General features: G+C 35.0%; 2 protein-coding genes across 3 annotated transcripts in view; one reads left to right on the forward strand and one right to left on the reverse strand.

Moving 5' to 3' along the window:
* The first annotated feature begins 214 nt into the window (after positions 1–214).
* LOC100181198 (beta-glucanase-like) lies at positions 215–16,927 on the forward strand. 2 transcript variants are annotated; one of them, XM_002125069.5, is made up of 9 exons: positions 215–635; positions 934–1,096; positions 1,344–1,472; positions 1,795–1,999; positions 14,894–14,969; positions 15,228–15,370; positions 15,683–15,857; positions 16,175–16,383; positions 16,601–16,927. In XM_002125069.5, exons 1-9 carry the CDS (start codon positions 587–589, stop codon positions 16,814–16,816), a joined length of 1,365 nt encoding a protein of 454 aa, XP_002125105.2. In that variant the 5' UTR covers positions 215–586; the 3' UTR covers positions 16,817–16,927. The 2 variants fall into 2 exon arrangements, with proteins under 2 accessions (XP_002125105.2, XP_018668965.1); XM_018813420.2 differs by lacking the exons at positions 215–635; positions 934–1,096; positions 1,344–1,472; positions 1,795–1,999 and adding exons at positions 13,232–13,455; positions 13,721–13,883; positions 13,959–14,087; positions 14,411–14,615.
* A 911-nt stretch (positions 16,928–17,838) lies between these two features.
* Positions 17,839–20,487, reverse strand: part of LOC100186765 (protein ABHD16A) — a 6,631-nt gene continuing 3,982 nt past the window's right edge. The window contains exons 11-14 of the mRNA XM_026836065.1: positions 19,260–19,379; positions 18,864–19,025; positions 18,349–18,497; positions 17,839–18,037 (exon numbers count right to left, since the gene is read on the reverse strand). Coding sequence (XP_026691866.1) covers positions 17,891–18,037; positions 18,349–18,497; positions 18,864–19,025; positions 19,260–19,379 — 578 coding nt within the window. The 3' untranslated portion in view covers positions 17,839–17,890. The remainder of the gene's footprint in view (positions 18,038–18,348; positions 18,498–18,863; positions 19,026–19,259; positions 19,380–20,487) is intronic.

The following is a 20,487-nucleotide window of genomic DNA, read 5'->3' on the forward strand; positions in this document are numbered from 1 at the left end:
AAATGTGTCCCATCTTCCCTTACCCTACCATAGTATTTGGGTTAAGAACTTCAGATGGTCTACGTTTTCATTTTCTTTTGTTGACCCGTTTGGTAGTAAACAAGGAAAGTTCACAGAATTAAACAACCACAGCTGACTACTCTAAAAGAGGATTGGTACTTGTTAAAAACCACTTTAGGAAATATGGGATATTGTATCCCAACCGTACCCACCTTCAAGTACAATAACCATGTTTTCAGCCAAAATTTAAACTTAATTTTGAAAACGTTAATTTTATAATGGTATGCTGTACGAAGCCCAACTTATAATCCACTGTTCCCTTTGTTATAAAGGCGACGTCGTAACGCGTAGACCTGTTTAACCCATTGGTAGTTTAGCATCTGTTGTTTCCCACCACGACAGCAGTTGTTTTTCTGTAATAAAAATAACATTACATTATTTACGTGTGGTATTTCCTAATTGTCTTATACAGCTAGGAAAGTTGTTATGTCTCCAGTACACAAGAAAAGCAACTTACCTGATAACACAGTGTATATAAACCCTATTGGTAAAATGTTTTCCATTACAGTTAGCGCCTTCGTTGACGATGACTTCCCAGTTAGTTTTGTTTCTTGCGCTTGCGTCTTACGCCGCTGGTAAGTAACCTGATGTGGTGTTAAGGGTGGCTTGGAAATTAAGGCGATGACTTTTACCCGGTATATAAAACGACTTAATTATATAGTAAAGTGGGGTAAACTAGGACATCTTTATTCTCTTTTATGATTTCTTTAAGTAGTAGATTTTATTTAAGTAGTATATAACCATAGCCCCACGGCTCTGAAATACCGTTGTTAACTGTTCAAAACAAGCCCAGGAAATAGGGAAACTAGGTGCTAATGGAATCTCTTACCCCACAGTACTATATGTTTACGTACTTGTTAACCCTCTTTTCAGGTGCTCTAATTTACGAAGACAATTTTGATTATTTCGATTCTTCTAAATGGTTCATCGAAGTTGTATCTAACCCCCACAATAACGAGCTTCAGTATTATACTGATAGAACAGATAATATTCGAGTTGAAGATGGACACTTGGTCATATCACCACTCAAGGAAAAGTAGGTCCCAAAATGTAAATATTAGAAATTTTTAAATGCTATGATGCCTTTTTTAAAAGTTTTATTGGTAGATAATTCATTACTCTTTCGAATAAAACCAATTGTGAGAATTTTTACCTACTATAAGTTAACTTATGAACATTTTTGTAAACCTGTTAAGAATGCTTATTTGCATTACTCGTCCCAAGGGGTAATTTTCGTCTTCATACACCTAAATCTTGTTTATATGATCCACTTTTTATCCCAGTTATGGTGGTAAACAATATACATCTGGGAGAATTCATAGCAACTTTGCGTGGAAATATGGACGAGTTGAAGTAAGAGCTAAATCTCCAAATGGATACGGGTTGTGGCCGGCTATTTGGATGATGCCAAGGTTAGTAAACGTTATTTATTTGTGCGATAAATACAAAAATTGCTACCGGCGTTGCTTGAACGGCCAATTATAGCGTGAATGAATGAATGTAACTTGCTTTATCCACGCGTTTACCGATTTTTTTAAGGCGTCTCGTCTTCCACCACCCTACTGTGATACATACTGTGGGGTAAGAGATACTTTTAGCACCTGAAACGCCTACTTCAATATCGTTAACAACACCCTTCCAGAGTCGTGGAGCTAGTGTTATATAATAAAATTTCCCATATAACCCCACCCTGCTATAACTATAAAACTAGAAATCGAGAATTTTGTGTTCCAGAGACAGTGTGTACGGTGGTTGGCCCGAAAGTGGCGAGATCGACATTATGGAAGCGAGAGGACAAGATCTTCATCAGTTCGGTAGTACCATCCACTACGGTATATGTTGTGATAATCACTACTGGGAATCAAGCGGCGACATGCAATTACAATGCTCCATCGATCAATATCATGTTTATACTTTGGACTGGACACCAACTGAGTTGGTATGCAAGATTTCTGGGTTAAATTAAGCAAATACACACATATATGTCCAACATGGTACGAAAATTGCATTAAAATATGACCGACATACAAAACACGCTTGCGTATAACCTAAAAAATACACACACCATGCGACTATTCTTTTTAGATTACTATAACATTTTGTAATTTTAGGTTTACAGTTTGGATGGAAAACCATACTACAGCCAGAGCCTTGATCGTGTTATAAGTTGGATGTACAACGCACCTGGTATGTTGAAAATTACATATTCTACCTAAACAAAATTAATTACACTGCATTTTATATTTTAGAACTTTTCATCTAACACCTGCATTCTAATTATTTTACCTAAAACATGCCCCTCGTATCTAAACTACTATATTCAGTTTAAATTTATATCTTTAATGAAAGATTGTTACAAAGTCGGAGTTATTCGCAGGCCAGCCATTTGATCAATACTTCTACATGATCTTAAACGTGGCTGTTGGAGGCGACTACTTGGATAATCCAAAACCAAGCACCGTGTGGAATTATCCTGATGCTGAGATGTGGGTGGATTACGTCAGAGTTTATTCTGTCGAGGTATATTGCCAAGTATATAATAGGGTGGGGTGAAATGAGACACCTTTTTTTTATTCTCTTTGCTCGTCCCATTTGGTATAATAAACAAAAAAATATAAAAAGGGGGTTATTAATTTAACAAAACACGATTAGGAAATATGGAATTTAGGGGATACTGGTATTCCATCTTACCCCCACGGCCATATATGTTACCTTTTTATTGTTACAAATTTACGAAAGTATCAATAAGAAATATGTCTATAATAAAAGTTAACTTATCTATTGGTTTTAGGACGTACCAACTGGTATAAGCGTAAACTCTGGCGACTGTCTCATCAAAGATTCCGCTGATGCTTCTTCTATTTGTGGATCCATGGAATGGGCATGTTACAGTCAAAACTATGCTGATGTAGGTTTGGTTACGCACAAAATATGATTATACCTAGACCTAGTACAGTATACTTCACAAAAAAAGAAACAAACGTAGTAAAAAATATTAGAGCACTATTTAATATAAGATTACTTTATGTTACCAAATAAAGGTTTAATTTTATATAGTGACCTATTAATACACAGCACAGGCATCATCTGTAGTCTAAACTCTGGTTCATAAGTAATCTCGAAAATCATTCCTTATTCGGTTAATAAAACATTACACAACTTCTGAAACAAAAACCTGTGTTATAAAACAAGTCGTTTTCCCGCAACGTGAGAACAAATAGGTAGCAATAATTTAGCCCATTCATACATTCATTCACATTCATTTATTCATATAACTCTATTTAAAGGTATCTTCTGAATGCTCTGCTGGTTCTGACGTTCTTGGTTGTTGTTTTGTTCACAATCACCATATTCATGCAACGATGCAAGACTTCGATCTGCTGCTCAAGCTGTTTTCCAGTCTTACTATAACCAGCTACCAACCGCATCTTCATGCGATTTCGGTGGTGTATGTTACCTAGATAACAACTTACAACCACTTGAATGTACAGATGGATACGATCACTAAGTGCTTAATTAAATCATACAAGCTTAAACCAATGTAATCCAATTATATGATAAATTTGCAATACAAAAACTCGCAATAAAATATAATTCGAGTGAAGCAATTTATCATAAGTTTTGCAATAGGCCTACATCAAAACTGGGTAAACGACTTTGTCTGAAATACAGTCTATAATATATCAGGGTGGGTAAGATGAGACACCATTTTATCTCGTCCCATTTGATATTACAAACAAAGAATATTCAAAGAATTAAAAATACGTGTTCTCGCTGCTCCCATATAGACCATTGTTAATTATATAAAACAATTTCAGGATATGTGGATAATATGTGCTAAAGGTGTCCCATCTTACCCCACGTAGTTACCGTTGTTACGGACTATACAGTTTTACTTATTGTACTCGGATATTGAACATTTTTTTTATAATAGACATCATGACTATAGTAAGAAATCAAAATGTTTAGAATAAATTATGATTATTATGAACCAGACAAAAGCTTATTTATTTAAGTTGTAAATACTTACCGATAAATACGAACGTTAAATTTAAACAAATTCAAACCAAGAATATAGGTATGTTACATTTATTAATTTATAGGTATAAATTCATTCACCAGCCAATTATGCTAACTAAGTTACATTAGGTTAGTCGAACACAACTGATGAACGATAATGTCCATTGTCGGGGTATAACCATGTATCCCAGCATAGGCGGTGTAGGTTGAACTTGGTGACCAGATGAGAAGCAACAATCCAGTGGGCGTATCGTATTTACTGGATCTATACGGAAAACCAGGAAACCAGCCTCCATGATAACCAGGTTTCCCGCTGCTCTGCGTCACAGTGTCAGTCTGTGGATAAGTAACAGAACTTCTCAACTTAGGGAACTAACTTCAAGGGGGTATAGATTTACAATACATTATTAAATCAACCATAAAGAATAGGTGGGTAATTGAATAGTTATGACAGAACTCGCAACATTTTGGGTACATACTTGTTTTCAACTTCCTACACCTATAGGTTAAAGTGCTATTATGACGCACTATGGTTATTGTATCGCGGTTAATTACCAGGTCAAACAATCGCTTTTATGATGCAATGAATCTAGTGTGAATACCTACTATTACGTTCAAACATTTATTTGGCTGAGGTAAACATCATAAATATAGAGAGTGAAATGTGTATTACAGCCTTTACAGGCTTACCGTAGAGTTGTAACTTGAACCGAGCCAAATACGAGCCCAAGTAAGTGATCCGAATACGATGGTTTGTCGACAGTAGTTATAAACCACGTCGTACATCTCTTTATCCACAATATCTACCAATCGGCCGCCATTGTCAGTACAATATTTTAATGCCTTGTTGACGTTCATGCCTCTTTTATCTGCGGCATCAGGGAACCAAAGGATCAGATTCTGATAAACCATTCCCTTACCTGTAAACAAAGGAATTGTATATTTTATTTTCATAAAACCAAAGAAAGGTAATTTAAATGATATATACTATTTTTTCGAATGAATACTACGATCAATTAGATTCATTGGTAACTATGCAATAGTTTTGTTTTTGTACCTATATACGAGGACCAATCTACAATTATCATCATTTCCCATCCTGTAGCTTGATCAACTCGCTCTAATTCAACTATACAGCTTCCTCTCTCAACTTCAAGAATGGTCACGTTAAACTTGTGGGGCAAAGATGGGTTGCTCGGTCTTGCTGTTGCCTGAAGGTGATTGGGTACTCTTAGCAAGCACATCATGAAGCCTATCTCTGCCTTTATTTTAGATTTCGTGGAAAACGAAGATAGTTTATAACTCCCCTTGTTGATTAGCGGTTGACCTGTTAATAGTTTTGTTTAATAAATGCAGACTTACAACTTGAAAGTAAACTACTTACTCAATTCTACTATGCTCATTACTTGTACAAGCAAGAGAAACCGAAGGCACTTCATAATGACTGATAATAACCGAAGCAACCCCTCCAGTAATCTACGTCATTTTATAGTTTAGTTAATAAAAACAACTTACAGCGATTAAGCCTATTTAAATACAGACTGATAATGCTAGATATTCACAAAATATATATCTCGTTTATACACTATTAGTTAGATGGATTTTGTTTGAAGCACAGTTCTATTGAGTACATACAAAGCAAAATGACACTAAAACTGTTTTCAACCTATATAGTTTCTTGGTAACACGTATCGTTGTGCGTAATAGTTGTACGGAACTCGGTTCATGTAAAAGTTACACCCCAAAATTTCCGTTAACTTGATGCACCACTTCCTAACTACCGTGCTAGTTTAATCGGGCCATCGTACCCGCTGGTACACGGTAGCGCCTCGTGTATTGTACATTTTATTATAGACAATGAACCACCGCTTCAACTGTCTGTCAAATAAAAACGATATTTAAAATACAAATTCCTATATGTATTTAGTAACAAAGACTATTAAAAAAAACAGTCTGATACGCAGGTACCCATTTTTAAACGATCAATCGCTGCGTTACGCTTCGGTGATAACTTTAATTTTGCATAGGGAGCTATCGGTAGGTAACTTAACATATTTCGACAATATATATATACCAGGATAAACTTACAATGTCTTTTATTCATGCACGCCCGAAGTATTTACAGAAAGAAATATATAGTAGGGTGGGGTAAGATGGGTGATGCTTTTGTTTTTTTGGCCCATAGATAGTAAACAAAAAGTATTTACAGAATTATTTAATCGTAGCCTTGTGACTCTAAAATACCATTATTAGTTGTTAAAACACGACCAGGAAGTATAGACTTTATCTATTAACCGTATCCTTTCTTACCCCACCTTACTATAACACAAACAAACGAGTATGTTACACTTAAATCAATTGTTCCGTATCAGTTATTCGCTGTCGGAACCTGTAGATTCTGATGATGATCCTGTAGATTCTGATGATGAACCTGTAGAATCCGATGATAGGCATATAAACATTGGTTCCGTGTTAACTGACTTGTCTGAATGCATGTTGCAGGTTAACATTGGTCTGTTTTCTTTCATTGATCTTCGTGCATCTCGACCGCCTTCCCAGTCTACCACACCTTGTAGAACACGTGTAATTTCTTGTCCAATGACCGATGCATTAGTGCATTTGTGGTCAGTGAATGGGAGTACACCTATAAAGAAAAAATGTGATGGGGTAAGATGGGACACGTTTTCATTTTATTTTCTTCTTCCACTTAGTATAGTATACAAAGAATATTTACATAATTATATAACTATAGCATCGCGACTATAAAAGAGCGTTGTTATTTGTTTAAAACACGATTAGAAAATATGGGCGTTATAAGTGCTAAATCTTACCCCAAAATACTATAGAAAAATCAAATAAAAATTGAACGTTGTTGCATAAATTACATGCTAACAATTCGGTATACCATAAATCGACAAAAAATATTATACCTAGTAAAATGGTACACAGACGGTGATCTTTGAAGCTTTTCTTTATTGCTTTGCGTCTTGTGCCCAATCCTGACCAAGAATATTGTTGAGCAAGCGTTTTCTTCATAAATAGTCTGATGAAAGCGCGGATAGTTCCTCTTAGTGAGTTTCTATTAACTTGACCAGCCACTTGTTCGAAGCTCTATAAAACGACATGAAGGATATGAAATTTTTTTACCCTCGCGTTGCGGGCAACGAACAGTCGTTATAAAACGGGTGTTCTGTTTCATACATCAGGTGCCTGCTTACGAGTTACCATGTATGTAACGTTGTAGGCTTTTTTTATCCTCGTTACTTTTTATTTTAATGTATGAATTTTAGCAACCAACAAGTGACCACTGGGTTGGAACTATTGCCGTGAAGTGTAGTGCCAAAAGACACATACGCACATAAAGCCTTGAATCCGTAACTCGCTAACTACTCTGCCATGACGCCGAGTACATGCTTAACATATATAGTAGATTGAGGGAAGATGGAACTTAATTTCATTTTATTTTCTCCCTCATTTGATAGTAAACAAAGAACAAATAAAAAGTTAAAAAAACGTATTCGCATGACTCCCATAGACAGTTGTCTATTGTTAAAAACACGATCAGAATATTTGGATATTATGTGGTAAAGGTGTTCCATCTAACCCCATAGAAGTATAAACAAAAATAACTTTAAAAAACAAGATTTTAATTGTCATAATAAACCAACCTTAAAATTCTTTATCATATTGTTGAGCTCTATGTCCGTTTCAACCGGTACAAACTGTGTGGGAACTTTGGCTTTCACTGCAGCCCTGGTTTCCTGTATCAGCTGGCCCAACAAGCGTTGTATTTGAGCAAGATCGTGGGTGTGCTTGGTCTGACCAGCTAGAAGCTTTCCGACATTTGCTCTAAGGTGAGCGAGATCCTTAGTATTTCTGGCCACATTCCTTTTAATATTAGCAATATTTTTGAATAGCTTTACGTTTCTTCTTGAAACATTTTCATTAGCATAGCTAGATTCTCCAGGGGTAGACATTATGTTGCGTATCTTTTTTCTCTTCGATGGAACTCCTAATGTACTCATTAATTCGTTTTGCGATTCAACAGATCTACATAAAAATATGGATTTAATAATATACACTACATTTGCAGGGGAAACATATAGTAGAGTTGGGTAAGATGGGACATGTTTTTATTCTATTTTACTCGTCTAGTTTCTCGGTAAACAAAAATATTTGTAAGGTTATTAAACCTGCAACTCTAAAAAGCGTTTGTTAATTGTTTAAAACACGATCGGAATATATGGGATTTAGGAGCTCCTGTACTACCACCACACACGTCACACGACTATATATAGTTCTGTGGGGTAAAATGGGACACCTTTAGCACATGTTATCCAAATATCCTGATCGTATTTTATCAATTAACAAGGGTCAATGGAAGTCGTGAGGATATGGTTTACTAATTCTTGAATATTCTTTGTTTACTATCAAATGAGACGGGAAAATAGAAGAAAAAGATGTTCCATCTCCCTATTCTACTATATAACCGTAGACCCGCAACTCTAAAAGATCGTCGTTGATTTTTCAAAACACGATCGCAACATAGGGGAATTAGGTGCTCAAAGTATCCCGTCTTATCCCTCACAGTACTATATAATTCAAGTTTATGTGTTATAAAAAAAGTAACAAACCTAATACGTATATTATATTCTGGTGATAACAGATGTACAGAATCTTCTCGTTCAAGTCCTGGCAGAAGTTCAGGTTGAGATTCTGAAATTGTTGCTTCATTCGGTGTGTATTCCCTTTTCACACAGGAATTGTTGCTTGCAACTAAAACCTTCTTTGAAGGGTCGACGATTATGTTCTGTAAGTTTTGTTTTGTGCTGGTTTGTATTTTCTGCTTATTTTCCGTATCTTTCAGTGCTGCAGCGTTTTGTTCTAATTTTCGTCTCCGCCATTGTTGAGGTTGAGGTAGTTCGTCATAGGTTTTATAATAAGTTCTGGGGACTTTTTGTCAGCGTATGACATAACGAAGCAATATAAAACACTTTCCTCTATTTAAAACGAAACTGTTGTTCAAGTAAAATATTTTAGTTTAAACTTAAAGCGCGCCATTAATTTCCCGCCCTTTTCAATTCACGCATGACTGATTTTTCGAATAAAATCATGCGCAGTAACTAAATCTATACTTCAGGCGGAAAGATATTAAAAACATAGCCGTACCGTTAATCGTACATCACCAAAACATACAGATTTTTAAATTTAGGTTAAATTACATGCGACAAGCAAGTATCTCATTTTTTAATATATACAAATCTGCCATCGTAAACATTCAATCGCTAATAAAAGCTGTGAAAATATAATGTACATGATCTTATGTTTAATGGAATTGTAGTAAACACATAAACATTATGACACTATAAACTCAACGTGTAAAACCTGGCACTCTAATTTAAATGTATGCCTAAAACAAAACTGACTGTTAAACTGAGGGAAAAGTTACTACCGGTCGCTGAGTTATGAAACCGCAACTGATAACGACACCCGCGTTATAACTTTCGTATCCTTTTAACTTTCAATAGCTCAGCGGGGTATTGGGAGCGGGCGTCGTAATGAATGGGAGTAAATAGAGGAGAACAGTGCTAGTTTTTTCAACTGTGTAAGCTAAATACATTAGAAATGCAGTTTAACCACATAAAAACAAACAAAACTAACGGTTTATTGATGGCAAATTTTAAAAGCTAATTTGGTTATGTGGAGGGCGGCTAATGTTAAAGCTGTAGTTCGCGAGTTCACGTTCCGCAGCCTCGCGACGACGCTGTTCCATCCTGCCCCGACGCACACGCTATCCGACTCCACAACGCATATAGCCACCGATGTATGATATTGTAAGACACAGCTCAGTTTATTACGCGGTGAAAGTGCAATATCGTGCTTAGAGACAAAGTGAGACGGCAGGGTATTGCAAGCCCCGTACTGCCTCACAGTACAGGAAAGTGCAAGGTTTATATAACGAAAAACACGTTTGCAAAACAATAAAATGCGTCATTGGCAGGTGGCAATTGCCTCGCCTGGCATACACAAAACTGGATAATTGTTTTTTTTTATTAGGATTGGAATGACGGGAAAGTGGATGTTACGTACGCAGCGAAACTGCATTCAATTCCCGCCCTACTTTTGTTTTCGCTATATAGTGTTGCCTAATATTCAAACATTCTGCATTAGTATTAGATTTAGCTATCTTTATACCATTAAATCTGTACCAGAGCACAATCAACCGCTACAGTTTAAAATTTTAACTGACGAAAATTTTAAATTGAATAAGAGTTTAATGAAAGGCAATCAACGGTGCTAAACGATCGAAGTGCCGAGGTCGCTGGCTATTAGAATCACGCACAATTCACACAACCAACCTAAACTGACCGTCTCAAAATTGAATTAACACCTCCCAACACACAATCGGTAGGCTATACGTGGATTTTCCCGTTAAGAGACATATTGCAACATATTTAATACGGGACACAAGACATTGGACGAAATAAACGTTTTTATTTATTGAATAAAGAAACAAGAAACGAATGCAAATCCACGACTGTTGATGTCCCGTCATGCGAGAAAAAATAAATTACATTCATTCATTTATATATATTGGGAAAAGGTTATTTTCCCTATAACTTTGAAATAGTCAAAAAAATATTACCTATACACAAAACGCTCTGGATCCCATTGACTATAAACAGTAAAACGGGATCACCTTGCGGTCACATAACTGTTGAAAAACATATCATCGGCTTTTTTTATTACCGACATTGGAAATGCTCGTTCTATTCTTTTTTATTTCTGTTGCCCCGCCCTACTACACAATTCAAATGAGGAACCTATTCCTTACTAGGCGTGGGAAAACACAGTTCGTAGCAAATAGGCTTGTCCATGCTTGGCATCCAAACAAAGGCAGTTAATAGTTTTATAAGATAGTACAATGTTTAAAAATGAAACTACATCCACACGGTGGGGATTATAGTGCATATTTGTAGTACTTGTGTATTTTTCGTTGAAATTGGTGTTTTCTTCTGTAATCAGAGACCACGAAAAGTTTTATGCCACGATTTGTTTAAAAGAAAAGAACATGAATCTGGCTTTTATTTTCACCGTCAGATGGGGAAGAACTCGTTAAGATGTTCCAAGGTCAGTATAAAGCGTAGGGTTGACGAAGAAGTCAAAAGAATTTCGATTTCAAAAGCGTTATAAATAAAATAAAAGTAGTTGTTCACAACGTTAAAAGATCGTAGTTAGTTTTTTAAACCATGATCGTATTAACTGCCGTGTGCTGCTGGTTACATTGGTTCATAACTTACATGTCACAACTTAACCCACTGATGGGTCCAACATTAACAAGAGGCGAAATATATTTGATGGGATGGGTGTGGTGATCATAGTTTTTCAAAAAATATTAGAAAGTAGGTGATTTAGATGCAACGCTAATCCATGATGTTACCTAACAGCATTATACACTTATCAAGCAAAAAATTACAAAAAATCTGATATATATGTGAATGGTTTGGTCGTTTCAGCATGAGCTGCTTCATTGGAGATAACCTAACCGTTGAGAACGTCACTTCAATTCGCGAGGAAGCAGTGAGACTTGACAACAAAAAACTGGCGTTGGCATGCGATAATTTCATTGCCAGCCATTACACACAACCTGTGTTTCTAACACTCAGCTTCGAGCGGCTTAAAGAAGTGCTAATGCTAAGCGATGAGAGTAGAATCGAAGTCAGTCATTTATGCAAAGCTATTGAAACATGGGTAAACTTCCATTTCGTTTCTCGGGAAATGCACATACTTGAGCTTTTCCAATATCTAAGGATGCGAGTAGACCCCAGTATCAATCTTATGTACAAAACGGATAATGAGGTTCTGAGTTTCATATATAGCTATCCAAGTCAGAATCTTGATCATTATGATGATCGTAATCTTTCTTGCTGTCCAACATACATCAAAGCCCAAGATAAAATAAGAAAACAGATGAAAAATAATGTTATGTTTAAAGTTCTATTTCATTAATTTTGTTATTGCATAATTCAACAACTGTCTGTATTTTTTCATATCTGAATTAGTTGGTATCTGCACATATTTTAATCCATTTTTTATTGTTAATTGTAGACTGCTGGCGTGTTGCAGCACCCCACGGTTATACAATCGGTACACATAAAGGCCTGCGTATATATTTCTGGTAATTATATGGTCTTGAAAAGTTTAACATGTACAATTTTGCACTTGATTTATCATATATAATATTTAAGCTCGCTGACGCCATATATAGTTTCATGTCCGTAAATCTTGCAAATAAAAATTATTTGAACAAAATATTTGTTACACTACTTTTTAATTAAAAAACTTTTTTTCATACGGGCCTGTAAACAGACGTTTATAAAGATTAAACAGGTGTTTATGTGATTAAAACGATAAAGGATTGTATTCAAATTGAAAGCAGTTGTAACTTGTGGGTAAACTTGTGCGTATTTACTCAAACCTATTTCGCTTCAGTTGCAACATATCTTCAAACATTGTAACACGCTGTTAAGAATGTATTGTTGTAATAAACTGGCCACAAACGAACAAATTATATTATAAAAAAATGTTTAAATAGATATATCCCTGACAACATACCCTTGACAAACATATCACTATAGTAGGGTGAGGGAAGATGGGGCACCTTTTCGTTCTATATTTTCTCGTCCCATCCATTTGGTAGTAAACAAAAAAACATTCAAAGAATTATAACACAGTATCCTCACGACTCCATGCAGATCGCTGTTAATTGTTCAAAACACGATTAGGATGTTTCGATATTATGTGCTAAAGGTGTCCCGTCTTCACCCACCCAACTATACTGTTTCGTATGAAACTATAACTGTTTAAGCGGGGTCACATTAAAATCACAGTGTATATAACCACCCAGTTATAACAAACACCCAGCCTCAAACCCAGACAAGGCGGTAACCAGCTATACCGATCCTACTGGGGCCAGAGAGTCGAAACAGCGCTTTATATCAACTTGAATAATATATATATTAACTACGATCATAACCAAAGGATCTTGCAACGACAGAAACATCTGTTCTTTCCCACCGTAACAGCAGGGCAGGTTCCTTCAACAATTATATAATGCAAACAGTGTTAACTTAGGTTTACATACTTCTGCGCACCTGTTTAGCAGCACATGCAGTATATATATGTATATAGGAGCGGGTATATCGTAGGAACAAGTCTGCTTACTGCGTTGCTATATTGCGGTAAAGTTCAAGTGCATAGCAGAATATATATACCTCAGTAAACTTGTACGTTGAACCATAAATAAGTCGCTTCAATCGAAGATGGCATCTCAATTGCTGGTTGTGTTTCTTGCGTGTATAGCGTTATCATCAGGAAAGTATATGAACTATGATTTTTAGGCACACTTTTTTAATTCAGTCTTGGTTTGTTTAAAATTACTATACAACTCACGGTGAGTTTATTTATATTATAATGTGAGTATACTTTCTTATGTGCTACTAAAGTAGGTTTTTCGTGCTGTAGCATATTGTCAATGATAACGACTGTTGTTTTGTTGTTTTGAATATTTTGATTTTTGCTATCATGTTCAAAAAAATAAATAAAAAACTATGTTATAATTTTACAAATTTTGGTTTAGGTTCGATTCTTTACGAAGACAATTTCGATTATTTGGATACGTCGAAATGGTATCTTGAAGTTGTACCTAACCCCCACAACAATGAGCTTCAGTATTATACTGATAGATCAGATAATGTCCGAGTCGAAGATGGACACTTGGTCTTAAAACCGATCAAAGAAAAGTAAAGGAGTAATTTTTTTTTATAAATTTGTTTAAAAAAAAATCTATAAAAAATTTACCAAACTATTTGTTTCAGCTACGGTGGTAAACAATATACATCTGGGAGAATTCATAGCAACTTTGCGTGGAAATATGGACGAGTTGAAGTAAGAGCTAAATCTCCAAATGGATACGGGTTGTGGCCGGCTATTTGGATGATGCCAAGGTTAGTAAACGTTATTTATTTGTGCGATAAATGAATGAATATAACTGATTCATCTCTACGTAATGGAGCGACGTTAAAAATAAAAATGTTTCGTTTCGAGCGTGTTTTGACGTGTTGTGGGTATTCTTTTCTCTGCATTGCTGATAATTGAGACAAATCATTAGTGACCACTGGGTTCGAGCAATTGCTGTTAAGTGTCTTGCATACTACCGCTATGAGCTCTTAAGAAAACCCATATGAAGAAAATCTGATTTTTAGGATGAATTTCAAACTTTTTTTTAATTTCAAAGGTAAAATACTTTTTTGTTATAATTGTTACACAGGGACAGTGTGTACGGCGGTTGGCCCGAAAGTGGCGAGATCGACATTATGGAAGCGAGAGGACAAGATCTTCATCAGTTCGGTAGTACCATCCACTACGGTATATGTTGTGATAATCATTACTGGGAATCAAGCGGCGACATGCAATTACAATGCTCCATCGATCAATATCATGTTTACACTTTGGACTGGACACCAACTGAGTTGGTATGAACCTTCAATATGTAAATTACTGTGGGGTAAGATGGGATACCGCTTTTAAAGCCGTGTGAATGTGGGTATATATTTATTTGAAATTTTTGTTTACTACCAAATAAAACAATAAAAGAGAATAAAAGCAGGCCCCATATTATACCGTTACCTGCTATAGGTTACCTAATGAATGTAAAAAGTAAAGAAATAAAAAGTAAACGGTTTCAAAACTGGTGTAGCGGCCTAACACGAGAATAATAATCTAAGGGGTTAACACTACACGTATATTACAGGTCTATCGTTTGGATGGTAAAGCATACTATAGCCAGAGCCTTGACCGTGTCATAAGCTGGATGTATGACGCACCTGGTAAGCATATACTAACATGGACTAAGATGGGAAATCGTAAGCACAAAATATCCTGTATTTTCTAATCATGTTTTAAACAATCAACAACGCTCTTAAAGAATCGTGAAGATACGGTTATATTATTCTGTAAATAATTTTCATTTACTACAAAATGGAATGAGACAACTAAATAAAAACAATCCCCATCTAACTCCAACCTATATCATGTTTTTTATTTCTTTAATGGAAGATCGTTATAAAATGAGCTGTTATTCGCAGGCCAGCCATTTGATCAATACTTCTACATGATCTTAAACGTGGCTGTTGGAGGCGACTACTTGGATAATCCAAAACCAAGCACCGTGTGGAATTACCCTGATGCTGAGATGTGGGTGGATTACGTCAGAGTTTATCCATTAGAGGTAAATTTGTAGAAATAAATCCAAGACATTGAACGTGATTAAGTTTCTTTACCAAGGAAACGCATTATTTAATACAATGGGATGAGATGGTATAACGTTAGCTTCCAAATCCCATAACTAATCATCGTAAAGAATTACCAACGTTAGTTTAAAGTCGTGATTATGCGTGTATTTGGTTATCCAAACGTTCTTTGTTTAACAAGCAAATGGTGCGAGAAAAGAGAATTAAAACGTGTCCCATCTTGCCCCACCACAGACGTGTGGTTTTAGGCAAACTGTTCTAAATATTCAAATCAATGTGTTTATGAACAGGATATCGCCAGCCAAAAATGCATGGTAAAAGACGGTGCAGATCCTGCTGCAGTTTGTGGTAACATTGACTGGGCGTGCGGTTCACAAAACTGGGCGGATGTGTCTGCGCAATGCACCAGCGAATTACTGGCTTGCTGTGATCCACCATATGCGTGTGATGGTCCCAAACTAAACTGTAAGTATGTGTACAGAACCTATGTAGAAATATTAGAAAACATTTGAAAATTTAGTTCGAATCTATTGGTGTATGTGTCCTCGGGCAAGATACAGCAATTAATTACCCCGTGGTCAGGTAATAAATAACATTATAACTTCTAAAAAAAACATTCACTCACATGTGTACAAACTTGGGCATATGAAAAAACAACTTGTACAACCTGTAAGTCACCCTGCCACGCGAGTATAAAAATGGCCTTCGTTTAATTATTCTATATTATACTCCACCATCTTGAAGTGAACATATATAGAACATAATCTCTTAATTTTATACAGCTTTGGCAAGCGAAGTTTACACCGCTTATGACAACATAGTGAATGATGGAAACTCGTGTAACTTTGGTGGAACAGCTCAACGTTTAGTTACTTTAAATGACGGTGACGTCAGTGATGAAATCGGTGGCTGTTTGATCAAAGACTCGGCTGATGATTCTTCTATTTGTGGAGCCATGGAATGGGCTTGCTACAGTCAAAACTATGCTGATGTAAGATGCAAAACATGAATGTTTCCTATTTTTTTTATAAAAACAAAAAAACTACAATAAGCTAACTCTGGCGTAAATACCATTTCCTCGAAGTTACTTACCGTAAAATCCCACCTATAAGATCCCATACAAAATATTTATTGTACATAACCTACTACTACGAACTGACAAACCGAATTTCATTACTTTTTAATTCATTAAACAACTCTCTTTTAAGGTATCTTCTGAATGTTCTGCTGGTTCTGACGTTCTTAACTGTTGTTCTGTATCGCCATCAGTGTGTAACGACGCTCGACTTCATTCTGCTGCTGAAGCTGTTTTCCAATCTTACTATAACCAGTTACAAACACCATCAGCGTGTGACTTTGGTGGTGTATGTTACCTTGAAAACAGCCTTGAACCACTTGCTTGTACAGATGGATATGATAAGTAAATTAAAGGACTAATTCGGGCTAAAATCCAAGTGTGTGCATTGTTATACGACTTGTTACATGTAATTAATTGCCCATTTATAACTTGAAATATAATCAGAATCGGACACCAAGAATTCTCATTAATAAACAGTAATTAAATAATAGCAAAAGCGAATATAACAAACAAAACACCTATACAGCTAAGCTATGGAACTTATTTAGCTTCAATACAGTTGGTCCAAATACACATGCAAATATTACTAGAAAAGGATTGAATTGAAATAGAAGCTGAAGCCTGAAGGATATAGTTTAAAGAGAGTGCAAAGGTATTGTAGTTAGAATTTATGTTTATATATAAACAAACAGGACTGAATTGCTTTCAAAAATTTGAGAAACATTTTAACCAGAAAACGATTTTGAACCCAGATTACAAAAATATTGAATAACTTAGTTACTTGAATTGACTAATAATTATTAATGTCATGCTTTTAAAAAAATAAGCACTGCAGAGAAACATGTTTAACATGCTAAAAAATAATCTTGTAATAGTTAATATACCATTCACATCCACATGCCATATACCACAACATACATACTGCTTTATATACTTTATGGGTTATATTAACTAAAGCAAGAAGCATAGATAAGTGATGGACAAATTGAATATAAATAGGATGACCGGTTCATATCACTGCTTTAACATTTTAAAATATCTTCTTTGTAAAATTTGGTATTTTTAGGAAGGTAATATTTTTATCACTTTTGCTTCTCCATAGACATCGGCTTAACGTTTTTGGGTGTTTAACAAAATTTGGAGTGACATTTTTAAAATGTAAAAAATGAACTCAAAGATGACAATAATAGGGCACCTCATTAATTAATGCATTATACTTCGACTCTGCTTGTTTTTAGACACTTAACAGCAGGGTAAAAGCTGTTTTAGGCTTAAAACTAGGGGTGCTAAACATATGATGTATCTTGTTTTAAACCTAGAGTATTAAAACCTATGGAGTGTACTGTTTCAAAACTAGGGGTTCGTCACCTTATCGTTACGCCTATGTCCCAGGATGCCTGCATGTTGGATTATATTTTAATTATGAGTTGATGAGTTCAAAGTCGGAATCTCCACTGTCACTCTCAGATTGGTTAATAACTGAGTGAATACTCCAAGGTTGGCAAAAGTAAGAGTGGGGTAATGGGGTGCAGTGGCTGGATGGCAAGTTTCGGGTCATTTTTGTTACCTGGGGGTTATTTAAAGGGTTATTATGGATGAACTTCTGGTAAAAAATGATATTTTAATTAGTCGTCATTTCCAAAAGTAATTTTAAGTATCTTATGTTTTGTAACAAAAGCGGTCAACCAATATATATGAACTTTGACTGTTTGGGTATTTTTGGTAAATTTTCGGAAAAATACTTATATCTAACAATTAAAAAACTAGGAAATTAATAGTTAGACACTACAACAACAGAATCTTGGTTGAGTTGGGGGTTTAAAATATGTAACTTCCTAAAGACTTTTTAACAACAGAAATATATTTGAAATAACTCACCAAATATAAGACTAGTTGAGTTTTTTTAACTGAAGTTAAATCCTCCCCAATATTTAATGGATATTCACACGATGGGTTTAGGGTAAGATGGCTCCGTATTAATTGTTCACATTGCTTTGCATTGTAACACCAACCATTAAGAACTTCATCTGAAGTAATATTTTATATTTTTTTAGTTTTTAGGATAATTGTCTGAAACAACTTAATCCACAATCATATTATCACTGTCAATGCCCTATGTCCCCAAAATTAACACAAAAATAACAAAAAAAACATTTTTTTCTTTGTCATAACAAAATCACAGTTTTTGGCTTTTGCGCATTTCTGATGTGTTTGATATTTCAAATTGTCAAGCACATGCCTTTATAACTGATTTAGGTTTGATTTCAAATATACTAGTTATACTGTATAATCTGAAATATAGCTTAGCCATGTCCACAGTAACAGTAACTCCACAACAGCCACTGTCTTTGAAGTTTAGATTAACTGTTTATTAACATGAAAAATGTTCTCACCTCTGTTAAATGAATCCACAGCACTCAACCATGACCACAAAGTTCGGGTTTGCTCATCAGATTTTTCTCCTAACTCATCAACAAACAACTTTGGAAATCTTGATTTTAACATTTCCTCAATTAACATATTTCCCAAGTTACTTCTAAAGTTGTGTTGACCATCTGAAAAAGAAAAATTTCTTTTTTTTTATAAAAACAGTAATAATTAGGTTTATTAGTCTCTTTGATTTAGGTAATGAAGATTAAAATATTTTAAACGAAAAGACACGATATAGCGATAATACGATTGTCATTAAACCTCGCTTTAGAAACCATCTTTAGTTTCTTTTTGGCTGTTTCCCGATTTATTTATTCAATATCATAAGTCATCAGTAAAAATATCAATTGCAATCTTACCCAAGTTCATAACCTCATCTTGTGTTCTTCTTACAATAGACACAGGTCCTTTATATTGTTGTAAACATTCACTGTTATTAAGATTCAGATAGTTTCTTACAGTGTATGTCACAATGGGTTCTGTGAAATAGATAAAGAATTAACTTATTAGAAACTTTGGCAACCCTGGCCATTATAAGCGTCACGTTTTTTTAACTTTTTTATTCAAATCTGGAAGGAAATTGCTAAAATTCGGTGACACCTATAGTTGTCAAACAAAAAGCAACCTTGTTGACCAAATGCATTATAACTTGGCTCTGGTTGTTTGTTACTAGTGAACTAACACATATTATGTTGCTTCTGTTTCAGAAGTTAGGATAACATATATAGCACTAATTATTACTTCACATAATATTTAATTACCTAACAATTCTGGCATCATCTTTTTAGCGAATGGCAAAACATCATAAAACGTTGCATCCAAAAACAAACCCTTTATATTTGGATAACGCAATGCAGCTGATATAGCAGAAAAACCACCTAAAAAAATAAACTTTAATTTTTGTTCTATGAAGTGCTATATATGCTTACCAATTGACCAGGCAAAAACAATGATATTTTCTGGTTGGAACTCAAGTTCATGTATCACATATTGAAACACAACGTCAACTGCATTCTCTTCAGCTTCAGGAAATGGCATACCCTGTAATGTAAATGTAAACACATCAAAACAATGTTGTTATACCTACATAAATGTAATATTACACTACTATAAACACTGTATACTCATACAGTATTACATCATAATACAAAACAAATGTATTGTTGTTATTGATAACATAGTGAAAAAGCATACATTCTTTGCATTACGGCAAAAGAGCAATATAATATTTCCTTTAACAAGCAAATCTCCCCCCAAAAAAACAACTTGATTTACACAAATTTTTGGTAAACAATTTCTTTTATGTTATTCTGTTACTTATGCTATCAGGCTCAATGTAAAAAAATTTTTAGCAACTTATCCAGAATAAAAACATAGTGTATTTTAGATGTAATAATGAAATATTTATTCCCCAATGAAGTCTTGCCGAATAGCAGATAAAATATGTGTAATACACTTTGTTTTTATACCAGAAAAGCCACTATGTTTTTATACCATAGGGATTTATAGGTTCCTTAATCCCTTCCCCTACATTACTGAGTAATATCCCTACCGTGCTTCCAGCAAAACCTGGATGTTCCATCCTAT

Source organism: Ciona intestinalis, chromosome 9 (assembly GCF_000224145.3).
Source record: "Ciona intestinalis chromosome 9, KH, whole genome shotgun sequence".
Classification (NCBI taxonomy): domain Eukaryota; kingdom Metazoa; phylum Chordata; class Ascidiacea; order Phlebobranchia; family Cionidae; genus Ciona; species Ciona intestinalis.